Source organism: Pipra filicauda, unplaced genomic scaffold, assembly GCF_003945595.2.
Source record: "Pipra filicauda isolate LSUMZ 115617 unplaced genomic scaffold, ASM394559v2 scaffold245_size1146780_pilon, whole genome shotgun sequence".
NCBI classification, from domain to species: Eukaryota; Metazoa; Chordata; class Aves; order Passeriformes; family Pipridae; genus Pipra; species Pipra filicauda.
Window position 1 is genome coordinate 1,000,111 of NW_024104360.1, and position 21,579 is coordinate 1,021,689.

Consider the following 21,579-nt stretch of genomic DNA (forward strand, 5'->3'; position numbering starts at 1 on the left):
TCATAAAATTGTTTGAATCAAACCAGTTGAGCTATAAAACCCAGCTATAAAGTCAATCTGAACAGCTTGCTGCAAACTTGAATCTGTTCCAGTCTGAACTGGCTCTGGGATTAAAAACCATTCAGCTGACTGAAATAAAATTTGAAAAATGTTTGCTTCTGCCATTCCAACTCTTGACTTGTGACCAGAATTGTGAAAATGATGTGCCAAAATGCTACATATTCACAGAGTATTTCCTGCATGACCGGAGCTGTGAAGCACTGGAATTCACTCAGGGTTTCCAGTGAGATGTCCAAATGGGAGGAATTTGAATAAATTTAATTTGCAGTGGCTCTTTATACATCTTCCCATCACTGAAGTGTAGCAAAATTAATTAAACTTTCTACAAGGCTGTGCTCCAAAGTGTAGTGGTTAGTGGAAACTAATGTAAAAAGATGTAAAAAGAAAACCTTCAACTGGTGTCTTCAGGACACTGCTGTTTCCATAGTTCTTTTGTTGGTGGGATTTCTTTTTGTTTGTTTGATTTTGTTTGGTTTGGTTTGGGCTTTTTTTGATAAAAATGTAGGGAAAGGAGACCATATGATAAGAAATTACTTCAGTTTCCTATAGTGAGTCTGATATGGGGTTGTGGTTCAGTGGTGGACTTGGCAGTGCTGGATTAATGGCTGGATTCAGTGATCTTAACAGGTCTTTTCCAACTTTAACGATTCTACAATCCTAGGATACAAATGCCTTTGTCTACCCAGCTGCCTGTAAGGTGTTTTAATCAACTAGGCAGCTGCTCAGTCAACTTGGAAACCACCACCAACATAATTTTCTTTGAACTCTCTTGTTCAAGGAGAGTTAGGAGGATGGGATTTTATGAGAAACCAGAAGGAGACCTCATGGTTGTATCTGCCCCATGCTTGTGGTGTTGTGTGGAGATGCCCATCCAAGCTCTGAGGAGATGAGCTCCAGACAAAACTCAAACTAGTTGTAAATGTTAAGTCCTTGATATCTTCTTCTCTCCATAAAAGCTCATTTTCTAGATTTCCCCCTGAATTCCAACAGAATTTATGGAATATGTTCTGAGGAGGATGTAGGTGTACCCCAAGATATGCCTTTAAGATGATTTTACGTTTTGGGTGCATATCTGTTGTTTTTTGGGATCCTGTAATGCTGTACTTTTCCTAGAGGAAACACTGACTGAATGATTAATGACCTTTCTTTTTTCAAAGACTGAGGTGAGAGGGAGAACTTCTTTGAAAATATAGTGGAAACCTGGCTTAACTGAAAGCTATTTGTTACTTTCTGCATAGAGATTGAAATAATTTTTAATTATTTTTCTGGATTTTGAAATAACAATGGAACTTTTCATGATAAACAACTTAGTAATTGTGTAAAAATAAAGAAGAAAAAGTTACTTTTCTCCTCAGTCTATCCAGCCTTATACCTCTAGTCCCGAGAACTACTAATAATCATTCAGGAAAAAGGAATACTCTCTCACTGCTTGTCTATCAGGAAAAGAAACTGTTTTGGTGGGAATATATGATAAACTTCTTCTTCAGCATCAGAACAGACAGCTGTAAACAGAAAGTAATAATCCACAGTGCCCAGTGCATGCAAGTTTTTCATTAGTTTAATCATTTCCATCAGAGGTAGAATCCAACTTCTTCTAGTTGACATGCACTGGAGGGACGATGCCAAGTATTCTTGCAGTCCTCACAGGCGTCTCCCATCCTCATGCCACTGCCCACAACTCTGAGTAGAGATAGAAAAGAGGAAGGTTTCCAGAGAAGGTCCTGGAGATGTTAGTTTCCTTGTGGAAATCTTTAGAATCACCTGTGAAAGAAGTGTCAATATTCCATTGGATCATGATTCACTCCTACAGGACCAAGAAACAGAAGAATCACAAAATGGTGCAGGCTTGATAATAGAAGTAAATGAAGTGACATCTGTAGAGGGATAAATGAGCACATTAGTGGTGGTGAACTGAAACCTCTAAACCACACCAGGAAACCGTTGATCTCTTGAGTTTTGAGGGGTAGTTATTTCCCTGGTTCGTAAGACAAATCTCATTGGAACAGGCAGTAAAAGACTGTGGCAGCATACAGCTGAGACTGGATATGACTTGCTGGATATAAAAACGTGTTAGAGCAATTAAGAAACCACAGGATGGTTTTTACATACTTTGTATAAAGAGATATTAATGTAATTAACACATGGCTGCGGATGTAGTTTAAATGGTCAGGATAAGTATTACTGTCTCTTTTACAGTGATATCTTTTTGGTCCTAAAATCTTGGGAGATTTATTAAAAGTTTGTTAAAGCAAGGATGCCAGGTTTCCACCTCTACTGAGAAAAAGAGTCTGGCTACAGAGTCAGTGAGTGAAGCGAAGGAATGTAGTGGCCACATTAACAGAGTTCTTGCAGAAATGATGCTATAAAGGAGACTTAGAAAAAAATATGCATTTAAATATTCAACAAGATATGAAAGCCTTTTATTTTGTCATTGAAATACACAGGGTTTGAAAACAAAGATATGCTGAACACACCGTATCCCAGATTCATCCTGCATTGTTTTAAGCTTTAACTGAGGTGGCTGCTAAGTTATGGAATTAATCTTCATATCTCCATCAGAAGGGGAGAGGGAGACTCAGACCTGAACTATCATCAGTGTTTGCCTCCCTCCAGTGACTAGGGATTTTGGGGCTGATCTGAGCACTGCAGTTTGGAAAATGATCTATGTATACACCAAGCAAGTGAATTGTATGATAACATCTTTTTCTTTATATTTATTTCTAAGCAAGGAAGTTCTTTATTATTCCTATGTTTTGTAGCTCTAGAACTCATAAATATTTAATTATTACCAGATATATTTAGTAGCTCGATTGGGATTTGGCTGAGTGAAGCAGTTGGTTTGTTCTGATTAGTAGAAATGAATTATCATTGTAGTTAACCTGCAAAAATAGTCTGTTGCAGTGGGGTAGCAGGATTGGAATGACTGTACTGATGCAGAGTGAGTTGATAGGAAAAACTGTGCTCCAATTCCAAAGCTGTGTACTACTATTTCTATATATATAAACTGTATATGCTGATCTGCTGGGTCACTAGAAACATCCTGGTTCTTGAAGACACCACAGTCATGAGCTCCTGATCTTAAAGTTTTCAGACTTTAGTCTGAAGGGAATTGAGATAAGGGTTTTTTGGCTCTGCCTGTTTCCACTAGATATCTTTTGTAAAGGTTTGTTCTGCTGATGGTTAGAAATCTCCTTCTCATTTCCTGCTTAAGTTTATTCATGGCTGTTTAAAATGTATCTGTTCTTAGAAACCATACACATACCTTTCTGGACCCAATGCATTACCCATCAAAGCCAATAATGTGCCTTTTCCTCAGCTTCAGTAAACCGAACCATACTGACATCAAACCAGATCCAAGCTGTTGAGTGGGAAATGCAAAGAGTGCTGTCTAGCTTTTCCCTGCTGATATGAAGGTTTTGTGGACTTTTTACTAGAAGTCATAACATTATGCCACTAATACGTATCTCCTTTCTCACGTGAAGGTCCGCAGTGTGCTCTGCCCTTTGGTGCCTCGTCTATTCCCAACGGAGCTGTACTTTGTGAAAACATTTCTGGACAAGCTCCAGGTGTCCAGCAGTGCCAGCTGGTGTGTCGTCAGGGCTTCCACAGTGCCTCTTCCAGCACCTCCTTCCAGTGTGATGTGCAGCAGCGGCGGTGGGTCCAGGCTGCCCCACTCCTCCAGGCCTGCCAGAGTATGTCAGAGCTGCTGGGGGTTGGGAAGGGCTCAGAGCAGAGTAAACAGATGCACAAAAATCAGCTTTCATCAGAAAGCTGCTGTGTGAATGAAAATAATAGGGCGTAACAGTTATAAGGGGGTTGCTAAATTGAGGTGAAGTTGTTTGGTCCTGTCTTCTGCCATCCTCACTTCTGGCTCTTGGCTGGCCCCTGTGCCAGTGTTGTGGTTTGAGATCCCCAAAATCGAATTCCCTAGTCCTAGCCCCCTGTCACATCTCAATCTAATGTGAGATGGTTTTTTTCCAGACAAAACACACCAGACTCAAAGTGGGGGGAAAGGGAATATATTACAATGACTGTACACATAAATATTATAATATATTATACACACGATCACAGCTCTGCTTGCCTGTAATAATATAGCTATAAATAGCTATTCAATCTATTTGCAGATTTTTCTTTGTTAGTTAAAAGATGCTGGCACAATAAGTAATTCTGATGGAACTACTTAGTCCTGGAAGACCAGATGAGCGCCAGATGTTTGAATTTGGCAGAACTCGACTGTTTATTTGCATAATCAAGTCACTGTTACATTTGTATCTTTTTTGCAGCAGCAGCCTGTTCTTTAGGATTATTGTTGTCTTTGTTCACTGGCTTTTGGTGTTTTTCAAACCATTTTGCTTTCAAGAAAAAAATGTCACTTTAATTCTTGGAAGAATTGGTTGTGTATTCAGAACTCATGTACTTGGGTACTGTTGTTGACCTTTTCAATTATTTCAAATAGAGACATTTTCTGATCAAAAATGGCAATTTATAGCAGTGCTGGACTTTGAGAAATGCAGGTTTTGCTGTCTAGCTTGCAGCTACTTTTCATTTTCAAAGTAGGTTAAACCCATTAATCAATCTCCAGAATGGATTAAACTCATTCTAGGACTCTTATATTATCACATTTCCAATTGTACTCAGGTCTTCTATTCCAGATGCAAATGTTTTTAAACTTTAAAATTTCAGACTTTTGTCTGTCTGTGACTGTGTTTGTTAGATTTTTTAGCATGCTATGAAATAACTTCCGTGTTTGCTGATGGCAGTTGAATAACTTTGTAAGGCCAGAGGGGAGTATGTGACAATCTGCTATAAAGTTTAATGTAAGCCAAGGACTTCCCCCAATAATTTGGTTTTAAGGAGAGAGAAAAAATTACCAACACATCAGAAGGTGATTGAATTAACTTCACAATAATGGAGAATTCACCAAAACACTTAGTAATTAGTTCCAATGGATAATTGTCCACAATTTTAAAAATCTTATTGCCTGTTCTTTATGTATACATGTAGAGATTGTGGTTAAATCAGCTCTTAAATACTCTCCAATACACTAACCAGAGAGAGGGCTTCGTGCCTTGGAGGAAGAAGCAGGTTTTTGTGTCCTCTGATCCCTCCCGTCATTCTCCTTGGAAACTTTCCAGGCTTTCCCACTCTCGTTTTTGGGGTGAGAGATTGGGAGTTGTGCTCCAGCAATGGCATTTGTATGTGATGCAGTGAGGAGGTGGATGAGGGAGAGCTTTACTGCTTGTCCAGGCTGGTGGGATAAAAGCCAGCTCCCTTTGGAGGTGCAATGACAGCAGGACAGTTGTGCTGAATCTGAGGTAACAAACCTTCGATGAAGCCTGGGATCAGAGTTACTCCAGGGGAGACAAGAAATTTGCATCTTTTTTTCTCTTGCTAAAAACTGACTAAATAGATTTTCATTTTGTGACTGATGAGCTCACAGATTTCTCATCGATTTGTGTGATTTGCAACATTTTGGTTTGCTATCAAAAAGCTATCAGAAGGCTCTTCTTAGACATCCATGTCAATGCCATCATTATGCAATCAAATTAATTCTCTCCGAAAGCTTATTCCCAGTTAGTTTGACAAGCAAAACCCCATTGGAATTAGTTACAATTGTTTTCACCATTTAATTGCTTTTTTAATATGAGCGTTTTCATGATTGTGTGTAAGAAAAGTGAAAGTAGACAGGCCAATAATTCTTGTCTTCCTCTTTCTTTTCAAAGTATTGGCATAATGTCAGCTTTCATGTAGTTCTCTGGAAATTGCTATCTGTTAAGGCTTGTGAAAAATCATCATTAATGATCCAAATTGTTCCTTACCCTTCTGTAAAACATCTCTTTATTATTATATAACTGTATAACCTGGCTTTTTCCCTAATGCACAACATATATATTTATCAAGCTTGTCTCTTGCTGCTTATTATTTACGACTGACAACTTACTTTCACCTAAAAGTGGGAAGATACTATTAATACAACGTGAGAATGTCAAATCAATGTTGTCTTTCCTCAAAGTAACGCTGAAAGTCAGGTTCTTCATTAGTGAGGTTACTAAATGCCCTTTCTACTTTATTTTTAGAGCTCCAATTATTCCAGACAGTCCAAGCTCAAACACACTTTCAAGTACTCCTGCCTCCTGAGAATACATGTAGTTCTGACTACTCTGGATTACTCCAGGCATTCCAGATATTTATTTTAGATGAGTTGAAGGCTCGTGGTTTATGTCACCTTCAGGTAATTTAAATTCCTTATTCTCTATTGGTGTTAGAGTTTTGTTGTTGTTGTTGTTTGTTTTTGTTTTCTTTGGTTGGGTTTTTTAATATTAAAAAAAAAAGAAACACAACATAGACCTTTGCCTGCCTGAGAGAGGTGGAAGAACAGAACATGCCATGAAATCTGTCAGGATTGGCAGCACTGTCATATAGATGAGTGGGAAAATAGGAGTTTTAGTCTCACTGACACCACATCAGCAGATCAGCTTAGTTCTAGCCAAGAAGTCATATCACATCAATCCAGTATTTATGAAAAATTTGTTTAAATGGAAGAGAGTATTTTGACTATTCTAACAGTGAGTAAATGACTTGCTAAAATTATATTTTTTTGCTTCTGTTTTTACAGTCCCTTTTGTAAATGTTACTTTTGAGCATGGTATACTGCAAGGCCAGAACCAGAAAGTTCTCAGGTTGACTAACTGTGGTTTCATTTGATTCTGAATTTGAGGTAAATGCATTTGGGAATACTGGCTCAGTTTCTGTTTGTGATGATTCCACTGTCTATGTTGAATGCCTGAGCACAGACCGCCTGGGAGTGAATGTCACGTGGAGGACTCAGCTGGAAAACATCCCGACAGCTTCTCTCCCTGACTTACATGATATTGGTGAGTTTTTCTTCCTCTGATATTTCTGTGGATTAAACCTGATTTGCTTTTAGTTGTTTTGCTTCCCTGTGTCCACTCTTAGGAATTATAAATGCTCACTGCCTGTATAACACTGGTGTTGTGTTTTTGAGATTTTGGTGTTGATGTATTTCTCCTTTCAGGCTGTGACCACACAGTGGAAAGGAGCCATAATTGAATGTTTTTTTTTCAGATAGCAGTGCCTCTCCCAGCTGCCTTAACAGGGACTGAAAATTACTTTATTGGGCATGAGCTGAACTGTCCCAGATGTTCATTTCCATCGGTCATGTCCTCAGTGATGGAAAAGATTGTGTTTCTTATTCATTGTACTCAGAGAAACACAGTTCACATGTTGCCAAAAATTTAAATAATTTCTTCCAAGTTGTTTTTTTTCTTTTTTTTTTTTTCCTTTTCCCCCTTTTTCTGTTGATTGCATTGCCTTTGACACTAAAGAATGACCCTTACCTTGGATATCCTAGAGCAACGGTGCACCAACTGACAGATCTTTACTGTGGTTTCCATGCAAGTTAGGGATGGTGTAAGGAAATTCTTTCAAAGCAATCACTGTTTTCCTTTAAAATAAAAGATACAAAAAACATATCCCAGGTTCAAATACCCTCTTTGGGCATATCAAGAATAGTAGCCTGTATCAAGAATAGTGTGGCCAGCAGGGCCAGGGCAGTGATTGTCCTCCTGTACTCAGCACTGCTGAGACCACACTTCAAATCCTGTGTTCAGTTTTGGTTTTATATTAAATTTTATATTAATTTTTTTTTTAAAGTGTCCCTCTTTGAGGGCATTACCTTTTTGACCCTCTCTAGACTATAAACTCCCTGTATTACTAAAATCGTTTTTTCAGGGAATGACTGTATGGTTTTTTGGAAGAGACAGAGCTCTAGTCACGGCACCATCAACTTGCTTTATGTTCCAACTTCCATTACCATCTAAGGCAGCTTTGAGTCTTTCTGTTTAAGGTGTTTTTCTGGTGTATTCAAGAACAGTGAGCAAATTAAGGCTTTAATTTGATAGACACTGTACAGATTCATTTTGGTCTACTGTTTGTTAAAATGCTTGTATTTCTGCACTTGCCTATGTTTTTAACTTTATGTTCATCATTTTCTGTGTGGTTATCTATTCTCATATTGGAAATGTCTTTCATGCTATTTTGTTGTGTTTTTCCCCTCTTTAGAAAATGCAATTGTTGGGGAAAATCTCATTGGAGCATTTATAAAAGAGATAAAGGATGGTGATTTTCTGCTGCATTTGGACTCCAAGCAGTTCCTAGCAGATTCTGTGATTGATTTTCCCCGGGATGAAGCATTTGATCTGTCTCCACGTGTGCAGCTAGGATGTAGAAGTGGGTTTCGAAGAATTTCATCTCCTGGGAAAGCAGTCTCAAAATTGCAAGGATGTGGTATGTCTCACTTAAGCTTTCCATTCTTGGACGTTGTCAGGAATCAGTGTAAGCTGAAGTTAGAAAATTGTTGCACTTTTGTTTATGGTTCATATGTGAAAGGTGTGAGGCACCGACTTTAATGATAAATTTGGGGAGAGATGGGAATTAGTGCTTTGCTTACTGTTCAGTCCTTGTGTTGCACCAATGGTTTGGAATAGGCATCATGGCACTGACACTGTACAGAAGGTTTTGCAAAAATTTTTTGGGGATTATTTTAGATCTGTCTCATAATAGTAATTCTGTAGTGTTTGTGATCCTTAATAAGAGGATTTCACAAAGATAATGTAACCAGTGCTTCAGATGATGGTATCTTACCTAGAATAGAAACCTAGATGCTGAAATGGCAAAAGTCCTGAGATTATGAGTTCCTGGGCCAAGTCCAGACTGCTCAGATGGAAGCTTTCTCAGTGTTGGCCAACACCCAGACCTGACTACACTTCTTCCCTCTTTTCTTCTTCTCCTTTCCTTCTGTTTAGTCTGCTCCTCTGGAACAGGCTGCCTTTCTGTCAAAATCCTGCTTAGGGCTGCCAAACCTGCCTTTTCCATGGTTCCCCACAGCTTTGCCTGGCTGTCCTGGGTACCAACTCATGCTGACAAGCTGCCTTTGACTTAAACAGCTCTATTCTTGTTTCTGTCAACACCAACTCTCCTGCCGTGCAACCCTGATTGGTCTCGTTGGCCCAGCTGTCCTCCATGAGTCTGTGTCTTACTTATACCAGTTTGGGGTGTATTCACTATGTCTACCTTTTTTTTTGGAGGGGGAGAACAGAGGAGAGCTGTACCACGAGTATGTGTAAGATAACAACAGCAGGTATTGGATAGGTTTTCCGATGTGGGGAATATTTTCAGATGGGAGAACTTCAACACTATGCAGCTTAAGTTAGAGACCCTAAGAGTAAACCAGAATACGACTTAGCTCCCTGATTGGTGTGATGTTTCTCTTTAAGTTCAGGGAATTTCCTGATGCCTGGGCAAGGTAATCAAGTGATGAATCAGTTCTCAACTGCTGCAGGTTCCAACTTGGACCTTTAAGGGTAAATTGACTGCAGATTCATGCAGAAAAAAATATTAATTCCTACTGAGAATCCAGAGTTTGTAACAACTTGCAGCTACTTAACAAGATGTAGTGTTGTACAGATTGGAGGTATCATTATGTTTTAAGTAGAATCCATCACTTAGAGCAGAACTTACAAAGAATTGGATCTTTCTTCCAAATATTTCCTGCCAAGGATAATGGCCTCTGGGAAGCAGTGAATTTAGTCACCTTGTGAGTTAATTCATATGTATTTGAATGAGCTGGCTGTGGAAAAAGTCAGAAAACAGACATTATAGAGATGCGGAAAGGAGACAGTTTCTGGTCCAGCTTTTGGCAGAGCTTTAGGCAGAGCTTTCGTACTCTAACCTGTCATGGTGTACCTGCTGTTGGACAGTGGTTTGTGTAGAAGGACTGCATATTTTATTCTGAACAGGGAATTTAGGAATTCAGGTTCTGGTTGCTCTAAGATCTATCTATCTTGTAGCGACTGAAGGCACGGACTCCCTTGGTGTGATGCAAGAGTATCATCTATCATTTATTTCAGGCCTCTATTTATAGAAGAACTGGTTTCATCTTTAACCTATCAACAAGCAATACTTGGCCCTATAAAATTACAGGATGCATGTTTCTACCTATCAACAACTAATGTCCATCTTTACACCTATCAGCTTTCAACACACTTTCTTCTTTTCTTCAATCATCTTGTTCTGTGTCATATGACCTTTGGCTCCACGCACCTTGTAGACACTTCCCACCTTCTGCCACATTCTCTTCCATTCTGGCAATGTCCTCTGCTTCGATAACCCTTTAAGTTCTGCTCTGGTCCACGATCCTCCACACCAGCTATCTATCTGTCTGTCTGGATATATCCTGATCATTCATCCTGTCTGGATCTGTGTCTCTACTGGAGACTATATCGGTAGGAAGTATCACCTGTGACTACAGAAACCAAAGTTGTGTGAGGGCGACAGAGATTCTTTATTCTCTTCCCTTTCCTGTTCCAACTTGTTGCTGAAATACAAATTGGGTTTTCAGATCCTGATCTTTTTAATTTGTTTGGTTTTATTTCACGATCAATGTAATTTGCCTTTCATTCAGGAGATGTGGTCAGCTCTTAGTAACAACAAGTTTCTGGTGGTCTCAATAAGCTTAATATTTTCATCTAGGAACATACAGCTTACATGAATCTGCTTCTTCATCTCATGTATTTCCTCTAAAGTCATCTCTTTATTTAGGTTTGCATTTATTGTAGATTTGTTTCATGTTTTTCCACCTGCAACTAACACATTTATCATGTGTTAGTTTTTCTTGTGTGACTTTTTTTCTTAGTGTCAGTCTTATGGTGAGCTACGTTATGCCACCGGTATTTATGAATGTAACTCCTTAAGAGTTGGAGGTAAAAGTTTTATTTTAGCTAAATTTTGACAAAAGACACTTTCTTTGCTAAGGTATGAGTCAAAAAGAAGAGAATTGGAAACTGTCAAGGAGAACTTTAGAAACATAACTCTTCTACCCCTGTTTATTTCAGGAGAAAGCCTGAAGACCGTTTGTAACTTAGCTTTGTAACTTGCTTGGCAATTCTATCAGAGTTGCTTTGAGCAGAACATAACCCAAATCAAAGAACATACTAGATTTATAGCTGAGCCAGCAGCTCAAGACTTCATTTCTAATAGTCTAGATCAAGAATCTGGTATCCCAAAGTTTTCCAGTATCTCTGGAGGGAGGAAAGAGCATTGGACAATGATCAGTTGTGACAGGTTCTGATCTTGCTTAGTGTAGTGAGAGCTAATCTTAAGTAACAGGAGGCTCTTGTGAACTGAGGTGTCCCTGTGCAGTCACTCCAGTGAGTTGCTCTGTAGCCTGGATTTTGCTACTGAGCAAGTTGTTCCCCTGGTACACAGAAGCTCGAATCTAGTTAGAAGTGAGATCAGGTTCTAAATTTCCTGTGCAGGAGCAAGGGATTAAATTTGGAGTTTATTTTTATTTCTATATTTGATTTTCTTTTTTCCTATTTTAGGGATACAAAGCTTGGGCCCAGTGCTAACAATCAGCTCTGAGATTTTGGCTCAAAGCTGTTCTCTACTTTCTTATACTGTCAAAATGTATGCATGTTAAAGCTTGAAAGAAGTACAATGTGGTGATTTGTCTGACTACTAGGATCGAACTGAACTTCTATGGGATTGTGTTGAATGTGACCTGGGGCTGAAAGTACAGCTGCCTCCAAGAGTTACAGAGTCTAAAAAATGTGTCTCTGCACCAAGATTTTTTACTGCTCTTTGTGTCCTTTTGCCAATACAATGTGTGAGATGAAAGGGAATTTTACTTGCTTAAATATAATAGGAGACACAGATGTTTCTTTCGCATTGTGATTAAAACTATGAAAACAGGTTTGAAAAGCTTAATTTGTTCCTTTTTAAACTGTAATTGCCTAATGAGTCTCCCTCATTCTTTGCTTTTGTCTTCAATTTAGGCATGGATTGCTCATTTCATTTTAATTTCCACTGTTGTTCATTTGCAATGAGTATGATCCTTTTTTCATGTGTTGGAAACTATTTAAAATGTATCAGACACTCTTGTGTATTAAATAATGTGCTTGTGAAAGGAGAATTATGTATAATCCAGGATTTTTTTACGTTGTGTAATTGATTTTAGATATGTGTTTTACCTAGAGTAATTCCCTTGATATGTACTTGGAAGGAAAATTTCAGTCTCACAGTTATATCATCCTAGCCCTTCCCATTGGACCATTTACAGCAGATGAAGGAAAATATGATAATTTTTCTACTAACTGTCTTTTTAGTCTATTATAATTTAGGTACTCCTATAAGTTAAATTAATTTACATTCTGGTGTGTTGGCCAGAACAGCAATTCATCATCGGGTTGTAGTGAGGATGGCCAATTTTCCATTACTGTTTCTCGCTCATGCAAGCTTAACTGCTGCCAAGATGCAAGGCAAAAAAAGAAATGAAGTTTTGCACCTTGTCCAGGTCCCAAAATATACATTTGATAGTGTTTTGAAGGAAATCTACATCTCGAAAGCAACTGTGAAATAACAAGTAGAGGTATTGTCCTGTAAATGTGTCCGTGACTCTTCTGCTTTAATGTTCATTTGAATGCTCTAGAGGGAAAGACAGTATTCCATGGCATCCCAGAAGAAAGTTTTCTTCATAATAGGCAACAAGTCAGCTGGAAATATTGCTCCTGATTGTTTTGAAAATCATATCTATATGGACTAAGAACATCTTTTTGGTTTGTGTTTGGGTTGTCATGTGCACAACTAGTGACTCTTAATCCAGTCATTACTGTTTAGTTTGGAAGTATTTAACAAAAATTTAATTAACAGGAATTCTGAATGAAAGTGTTACCATATGGTGGGTTTCTGTATGATGGTTTTGGAGTTTCTACTCCAAGGAGCCTTCCTGTTTCTGTCTGTAGTGTTAGAAGTTGCTCTGTAGCTTGTCTTCCTTTGTTTTCCTTCACAACTTATCCACAAAGTACGTTATCGTATTACAAATGGATTTGACAAACAGAAATCAGGCTTGGATTTGGCATTTCTGAGCAGCTTCATGTGCACTAATTCAAGAACAAGTTTAGGATGATCTGGGAAAACAGACCACAACCTGTATTACTGTCATTGATGAGTTTAGTGATCATTTAAGGAGTGTTTACCCTTGTTATACCACTTAGAAATACATATATTAAGAGCTTGAAGCCTATGACAAGTCTAAGATAAGATATATTCATATATACATATACACACCCACACATATGTGTACAAATGCCCAAACTGGTTGAATTCCAAAGGAGTAATAAGGTGATTGTTCTCTTTGCAGTTGTTTGTCCTCCGGGCAGTCATTTCCAGGGCAATGAATGCATTCCCTGCCCTCTTGGCTACTATCAGGATCAGACAGGACGTTCCTCCTGTATCAAGTGTCCTGTGGACAAAACTACCAACTCCTATGGGGCAATCAGTACTGATCACTGTAAGTTGAACTCATTTTTTCCCATATCCTTTATAGTCTGGCTTCCAATAACTAATGATTTTTTTTTTTTATTATTCATCTGTAAGTTACAAAAAAAAATAAAATCCTCCCTCTGGGGCTTTTTGGATGGATGTGATCCCTTCTGCATACATTCAAAGGCATTTGAACAGGCAGTACAAACTGTCTGGTGTTTTAACCAAAAATGCATGAGAAACAAGTGGTCAGTCTCATCCAGGATGTTGTGGTTCCTTTAGACGTGTTCATTGTCCTCAGGAATGATATCTGAGTATCAGTGAGAAATGTCTCCTGCAGTTGATTTATTGCCGCTTTCATGAACACTAAAGTATTCTTATTTTGTACAGCTCTTTCCCCTGCAAATACAAACACTTCTCACAAAGCAACTATTCAAATGTTCACAAAAGTTGGTGATTTCAGCTTAAATTACTTATTTTTTTATGCAGTTCCATACAGAAAATCAGTTATTAAGTCCAAATTCGGTTTTGTCTGCAGAATTAGCTTATGGATAAAAATAAAAGTAGCGGGAATGGATTTCTTGGGTGTGTCATTGTCTACTTTGTTCTCTTTCAACCTATTTGTTCTCTTAGGTGGGATAAAAAAATCCAGTTTTATTTTAATGCATCCTAACATCAATTAGTTTTTGCCTAAAGTTGTCCTTCTTCATTTCCATGTGTATTCCCTGTGTATTTGTTGGGCTTATGTCTTTAGAAGTTTCCTTTTTAGGATTTTTTTTATTGCACTTGGAGTTTTCTTTTCTAAATCTGGTCCCCTCCTAGTTTCCACCTTACCTGTGTGCTGCATCTCAGTGCCAACCCTCTCCAAAAACCCAGGTTGTACAGATTAGCTTCCTGCTTGCTTTCTTTCCCTGCTGTCTCCTTACAAAGTCTGAAAAGTTTTTCTGAATTAATTGTTATGATGGCTCTTGTGCTGTTGTTCAGAGTGTTCTACAGACCCACTGTAGCAGGCACTGAAAAAACCTGTATGAAAATACAATTCCTTCTCTGTACCCCTTTGCTTTACAGTACTGGAGATACATCAACAGAGATTTGATCCATGGCAGAGAATCCAAAAAATGTTTGAAACATGAATTGAAGTAACAAAAAAACAATGAGACTCTCATGTTTTAGAGCATAAAACATCATGCAAATCCTAGCTTAATTTTCAGTGAAGTCTCTGCTGTAGTAAGGGGACTTTTGTCCTACTGCAATGAAACATTGTCCTATTGCATTGACAGGACCAAAGTAAATGGGCACAACTGAGGCACAGGAGGTTCCCTCTGAACATCAGAAACCATGTTTTTACTGTAAGGATGACTGAGCACTGACTCAGGTTGCCCAGGAAGGTTGTGGAGTCTCTAACCTTGGAGATGGGTTAAAGCCATCTGGACATGGTCCTTGGCAACTAGCTCTTGGTGGCTCTGCTTGAGCAGGGAGGTTGGACTGTACAACCTCCAGAGGTCCTGTCCAACCTCTGCCATCCTGTGAAACCCAGTGACAGCATTATCAAAGTACCTTTTTTACTTGTTTACTTGTAACAGGCATCACATATTGTCAGAGCAATGAGCAGGGTCTGCAGTGTGATGAAGATGGCCAGTATAGACCTTCCCAGAAAGACCCTGACACTAAGAAGTACTTCTGTGTCAATAACTTTGGAGCAGCACTGGACTGGCCTGGAACAGAAGATCTCCTTACAGATGACCAGTGCATGGGTAAGCGCCAGAAGAATGTTTTGGATTTGTTTTGACCCTACATAAGTAAAACCTCCTTTTGAAGAGACTAATCACTCCACAGTTTCTGGGGATTCACTTTCCCATAGTTGTGGCCTCTGCCTTAAGCCACATTCCTCCTTAGTTTTTCATTTCTTGACTACATTGGGGAAGTTATTTCTGGTAAGAGAAGAGAGAGAAGCAGGTTTCCTGCACTCTCAGATGTCTGACAGCTTTTGATGTGTGCTGACCTCCTGCTCTCTGCTTGGAAACCCAAAAGAATAATGAGAGCGCTAATGGGACAGAAGCAGAATTATTAATTTCCTTGTAAAATTATCCCTCATCGGTGTATTCCTGGGAAATAGACTGTTTTCAGCAATGATCTCACAGGCACAACGTAGCATCACTCTCTCAGCTCCTGCTGTAAAATATCTGCCTTGGTGAACATATCCTTGCAAGCTGGATGAGGTTACTTCTGCTTGAATACAGCTGTGAAATGCTGGTTCTCAAGGATGAAAAGTTTGAAAAAACAAAGTCATCCATCAAACAGTCCCCAGACTGCCCGCAGTAAGGTCTGATTACACCTCGCAGCCTCAAAGCTTTTGCTTTTCCCCAGAAGTTTTTATATACCCATCATATGATTGGTATTGAAATTAATGGGATATTCTGTTTAGAAACTGATGTCATGGTGTGCTTTGAATTAGCCAATATCTTATGACAAGTCTGATCAGTGGAAGGAGTATGAAATGAAAGCCCTCAGTTGTGAAGAGGTTGCAAAACTATCTTCAGTTAAAATAGCTTTTTTTCCCTCTGAGCATACTGAGAAACTGATCACAGTTATAAACACGAGGTGTGAGCCTCTGTTGTTCTTGATCACGGGGCAGTTGGGATGTTTCTCTGGGCAGAGGATTCAGGAGTTCAATTCTCCTGTTATTCACCTTGAACCTTCCTGCGTGGGCATTTCTGATTCTGTCCATGATGGAGCAGTTCTAGATACCTGTGCTTGTTTTAGTGGATCATGCTACAAAATGTCACTACGAGTATTTATGACTGTTAAAAATTTTGGGTTTAAAAAACCAGCAACAATGTATCATAAAAGAGTTTGGGTTGGCAAGGACCTTAAAGATCATCTAGTTCCAATCCCGCTTCCATGGGCAGGGATGCCACCTAATAGATCAAGTTGTTCAGGGCCCCATGCACACCCAAAAAGTCTGGTTGGGTTTTTTGGGTTTTGTTTGTCTGGGGTTTTGTGTGGTTTTGTTTTTTTTTTTTAAATAATTTACAGGCTAATTTAATTTCTTTTTTTTTTCTTTTAAAGATCATGTTGCATTTCCAGAAAGCATTATACAAAGTGAAACTGTTTATCTCTATTTTTACTTTTTCCCCTGCCTCTGCTATTTCCCTTAACTGAATTCTGCACACAGCAAGACAGCAGGGGCTGAAGGCTGACCTTGCTTTGACAGGAGGTTGGTGGTTGGGCAGCGTCAATAAAACCCAGCTGGTCTTCAGCTTTTGAGTCTTCAGGCAGAAGAAGAATTGCCTTCTATGAAAGCACAGTAATAAGCTGTAACAACCGTTGCTCATTCTCATAATTCTCTCTCTTCTTATATTTTAGGCCACTTAACATTTACACTTAACATTTATTACTTAACATTTATTATATGGAGGTTGGGTCTAGGAGATCTTTAAGTTTCCTTCCAACCCAAACAATTCTATGAAGCCTGCCAGAGTTCAAGAAACATTTGGACAATGCTCTCAGGCACATGGTGTGAATCTTGGGGGTGTCCTGTGCAGGGCTAAGTTGGACTCGATGGTCTCCCTGGGTCCCTACCAACTCAGGGTATTATGTGATTCTCTGATTACAGCAACACAAGTAGGACCTACGGCTTTACTCTAGTAATATGTGAGACAGAGAATTTCCACTCCACACTAAGTCTGTGAAATGGCTTTATGAATGCAATTTTTTTACCTTTCTTCATATTAAAAAATAAAATTCAAGAATTATTTTTGCAATGTTTTCAGTTTTGTTTCACTAAACTTTCTATATTTTCTCTACTTTTCTCCCATATTATTGTATTTAATACCTATTGTATTCAATAATATTGTATTCAATAATATGGGAGAAAAATAGAGAAAAAAGATTTCTCTTGAAAAGTAAGGGCAGGATGAAGTCAGAATTGGGGGGGGGGGGGAATCAGAAGAAAAGAAAAACATTTGAAAATGTAATTTTGTAATTTGAATTTTGCAGTAGAAATGAGAACAGTTTTTAACCAGGCATCACTTCAAGTTGCAGATGCAGAAGGGATTCAGTTTAGTGCAGAATTTAGCTAATGCTTATATTTCAGTGCCCCATATTTCTAGGAAGGAAAAAGCTTCCACCTCTGTTTACACCATCATTCTTCCCTGTCCCCATCTGAGCTGGAGTGCCAGGATTTTCTTGTGTTTGACAAACCCTCTTGATTTTTTTTCTAAGCAGAAATGATGGTTTTATCAAAAGCACCTGCTGACTCAGCCCTGACAGCAATTGACATTTGCTTCTGATTTAGTCCTGACTGTCTTGCTGTAAGAGTACAAGTGATTGTTTTAAGAACTTATCCCTTTGACTTTTATTGTGTGGGTTATCCAGACATTTCAGAGACAGGGGCCTGTGATCCTCCAGCTTTTATTTTGTGGTTTATCCAGACATTTCAGGGGCAGAGGCCTGTGATCCTCCCGCTGGAGCTCTGCATCCATGAGTGAAGGGGGGAGAAGGGCTGAGCCTCCAGCTCTTCCACATGCAGACATCTCCCACAGGCTGGGATCAGACCAGGACTCCTACTTCTTACCTCTTATAGGTCTAGACCGGGTGTTGGCTGCAATGAGCCAGAGGTTTGCCTTCACTTGGGGCATTTAGAGAAGTTTGCACAGGGATGATGCTGTGTCACCACGTTCTTTCCTTAATCATAGAATGTTTTGGGTTGGAAGGGACCTTAAAGATTGTCTAGTTCCAACTCCTGGCCATGAGAAGGGATAATGTGCTGTGCTCACTGAAATATACTGATATATCAACACATGGACACACTGTGCCCACCCCCTGGTGGTACAGGCAGTAGCAACTTGAGCAGGGTGGTGGTGGCACTGTGTGTCCCTTCACCAGTCTATGATCTTCTTCAGGCCACAGCCAGGGCCAAACCCTCTGGAGCTTAAATGGATTCCTCGCTCCATTTAATGACCTTTGGGGTTTGAGTCTCTAGACCCCATGAGCTTTTCCTGGTTTGCAGATAGTGCTGCTTGTCAGACGTCCTTGCACATGGGTGCAGTGGGTCCACTGCAGAGGGAGCAGATAAAACTGTTTGGTCCGTAGAGTGGCAGTCAGGTTTTAAAAGCTGAAAATGAGGGAGTAATAAAACAGCATGTAGGACATACTACCTTGGATATACCCCTGATCCAGAAGTCAGTGGAGATCAGGCTATTGTGCCCCTGGAAACAATAAGGCTCCTAGATTTCCTTTCTAACCAGCTGCTCTTGTTTCAGTGGCTGTTTTGCAGAAAGTTGGTTCCTCACTTGACTCAATAGTTGGTTCAGTGTCTTGAAGAAGTAATGAGAGATGGCAGGTGTGCTGCTGGAAGAGAAAGCCTCACTTGGATGTAAACTCCCAGCCCACTCCTGGCTACATGTTTTTCAAAAAATCTTGTAATGCTTTTTTTTTCAAAGCAGAAATTCTATCCTCACTCCAGCTGTCTCCTACATTGTCTGTGGGTTATGGTACATCATTTAATGAGTAACCCTCTTTCTGTACAGAATTCTTCAAGTTTTATTTCCATGTAAATCTGTCTGTTTGGAGCATGGGAACTGATAATAGTAGCTGATTGGGTTTTTTGGTTTTTGTTTTTGTTTTTGTTTTTTTTTTTAGTGCTCAGAAAATTTGAGAGAGTTCCTGCCTCCCGTCTGATTTATGGATCAGAAGAAGCTCAGATTCTTCAGTCTCAGTCATTTGGAGGAGACCTGCAAAGTACATATTTTCAGTGCATTTCAGGTGAGAAAACTCTGATAAAAGCTGTAGAGAGAACACTAACCATCATGGAAAATAATAATCTTTTTATACGATGAGCTTATAGTTAAGTTCCTACATGAACTGTATGTTCTGCAGTTTGGCACCAATTCACTGCAACATATTTACAACTTTTGGTGACCTTGGTTCAGAGAAGAGATTGGTGTCTCTTTCAGAAAGAAGTAATCTATAGTTTGCAATACAGATGAGAGCTGAGATTTAAACCAGAAGCATTCATCAGACTTTGCAGATGTGCAGAAAAAGAAGGATAAGGTGTTCAGAATATATGAAAACCAAGCTTTTACCTCTTCCCAAATCACCTGATCGGCACATAAAAGAATAATAATTATCCTTGCTTGGATCAGAAGGGTATTATAAGGAGTGCAAAGATAGTCCTCTGCCAAGTCTTGCAGTCTATGTACTACATTGCATCTGGATACATCATATTTGCTGGTTTAAATTGGTTTAAAATTCTGTAAAACCAAGGGGAATCACCTCACTGCTTTCAGAATGCTTTGAGTCAGTCTCACCTTGTGTCTCCTAATGCTCAGGCTTAGAAGGGAGGCATATCCAAAAAAAACCACCCTGGCAGTAATAACACAGGTTGCCTGATTGCAGGGCAGATATCGCAGAAGTCTGACAAATCAGTGGCTTTGTGTCACATACTGTGGTCTATCTGGAGCAGTCACCTCTCATGCTAAGAACTGAGTATGTGAAGCCTGATATGTGTTACTAGAAGGATTTTCCTGCACCGGATCATCCCCTAGCTGTAGACTGTTAGATTTTTCCTCTGAAAACGGAGACCTTCAAAAGCAAGAAACTGAACTGAGAGAACCTGAGAATGAATTTAGGGAGGAAATTATGTCCCTTTGACAAGTAATCTGATTCAGTGCCCATAGCCATATTTTCATTATAAGTTACATCCACTGTAAGTGATGACACTGCTACAAAATACTACTGCTGGGGTGCTCGTTTGAGGAGTAAGGGTTAATATTTCCGTCTCTGAGTCCCTATGAGATCAGATAACTCAGCTTACATTTCTGATGATGTTTTGATCTAAGTTGGTTTATTTTATGTGAAAGATATTTGGAAAAGAATTCACCTGTGCCAGGAGCAAAGCTGTGGGAGCAAATTAACAGTGAGTGTGTAAGGGCAGAAGGAACTTCAGCCACTCCTAAATCTGGAGAGGGATGGCTGTTGCTCCCTTACACTGGCCAGGGGGTTTCTGCAGAGGCAGCCAGTGTGATTGAAGAATTTGATGTTTCCCTCCATCCTACTACCCCGATGTCTGTCACAACCTCTTTGCCAAGGGGTTACTGTATCAGGCAGATGTGATGTGCTGGCAAAGTGGTTCATGAGAGTCCTGCCTCAAGCAAAATTATCCAACAGACATTAAATATTTGGGTGGGTGGTTAGTCCTGTCTGAACTGTTTATATTATCACGCGAAGAACAACTTTTTGCATGAATTTAAGTTAATTTAAAATTCTTAACCCACTACTAAAATAGTTGAATACTTCAGTTCATCTGGCTAATGAAATTCACGTGCTTGCACTCTGACAGGCAGATGAACAACTAAGTAAGTGGCAGCAATAAGTGGAATTTGAAGCAAAAATATTGCATATGAATTACTAGGAAACCTGAGACTTCTTCCCTGTTTTTCAGGCTGCGAGAAGGAAGATGCGTGTGGCTTTGCAACTGTAACTCCTGCTGGTGCTGAAGTTCTCTGTGAATTATACAGTACTGCTGAAGTCAACTTCAACTGCACCACCTCTGGATTAGTAAGAATGATCATATTTAAAAATATGTGTTTATCAAAATGCTGTATGTTCAATACAAGTGGACAAGATCACAGAAGAAAGGCAGGCTGTTACCTGACCCCTTGGACATTGCTCTTCCCTATTGCAGTAATAAATTCTGGCAAGTTGGTAAAGAAGCTACACCCAGATATTTGCAAAAGTGACATCTGGATGCCTCAGTGTTTGGTTGAAACATCATAAAGCACTATTGTTCCTAAAACATGCTGTGCTCCTGCAGTTAGGAAATCAGGTTGATTTAAAAAGAGGATTAATCTGAATAGTTCAAACTAGAAGTATCCAGGTTGGTAATCGTGTCACCTGAAACAGTCATAATTTTTAAGTTCCTTCCACTAGCCCGGAGTTTGAACTGTGTGCTCTTTATCACTGTAATATTTTCCTATTCACTACTTCTAAACACAGCAATGTGGCTTTGATGAAGTGAGTTATGTTTAATAGAATAAAAAATGTCCATATTAGATAGAATAAAAAATGTCCACATGAAGCTGTGGTGGTAATAATCCCTGTGTGTGCTAGTTCCTCTCCCTGAGTTTCTGAATAAAGAAAATGTATTTTAGGAGAGGAAATCAATTCAGCTGT

The 21,579-nt window shown here is 39.3% G+C and overlaps 1 protein-coding gene across 1 annotated transcript in view; it reads left to right on the forward strand.

Annotated features, from left to right (window-relative positions):
• TG (thyroglobulin) overlaps window positions 1-21,579 on the forward strand; it is a 146,922-nt gene that overhangs the window by 23,186 nt on the left and 102,157 nt on the right. The window contains exons 17-24 of the mRNA XM_027712037.2: window positions 3,543-3,752; window positions 6,141-6,295; window positions 6,782-6,938; window positions 8,146-8,370; window positions 13,283-13,432; window positions 14,988-15,158; window positions 19,048-19,170; window positions 20,849-20,964. Of these exons, the coding sequence (XP_027567838.2) occupies window positions 3,543-3,752; window positions 6,141-6,295; window positions 6,782-6,938; window positions 8,146-8,370; window positions 13,283-13,432; window positions 14,988-15,158; window positions 19,048-19,170; window positions 20,849-20,964 (1,307 nt within the window). The remainder of the gene's footprint in view (window positions 1-3,542; window positions 3,753-6,140; window positions 6,296-6,781; window positions 6,939-8,145; window positions 8,371-13,282; window positions 13,433-14,987; window positions 15,159-19,047; window positions 19,171-20,848; window positions 20,965-21,579) is intronic.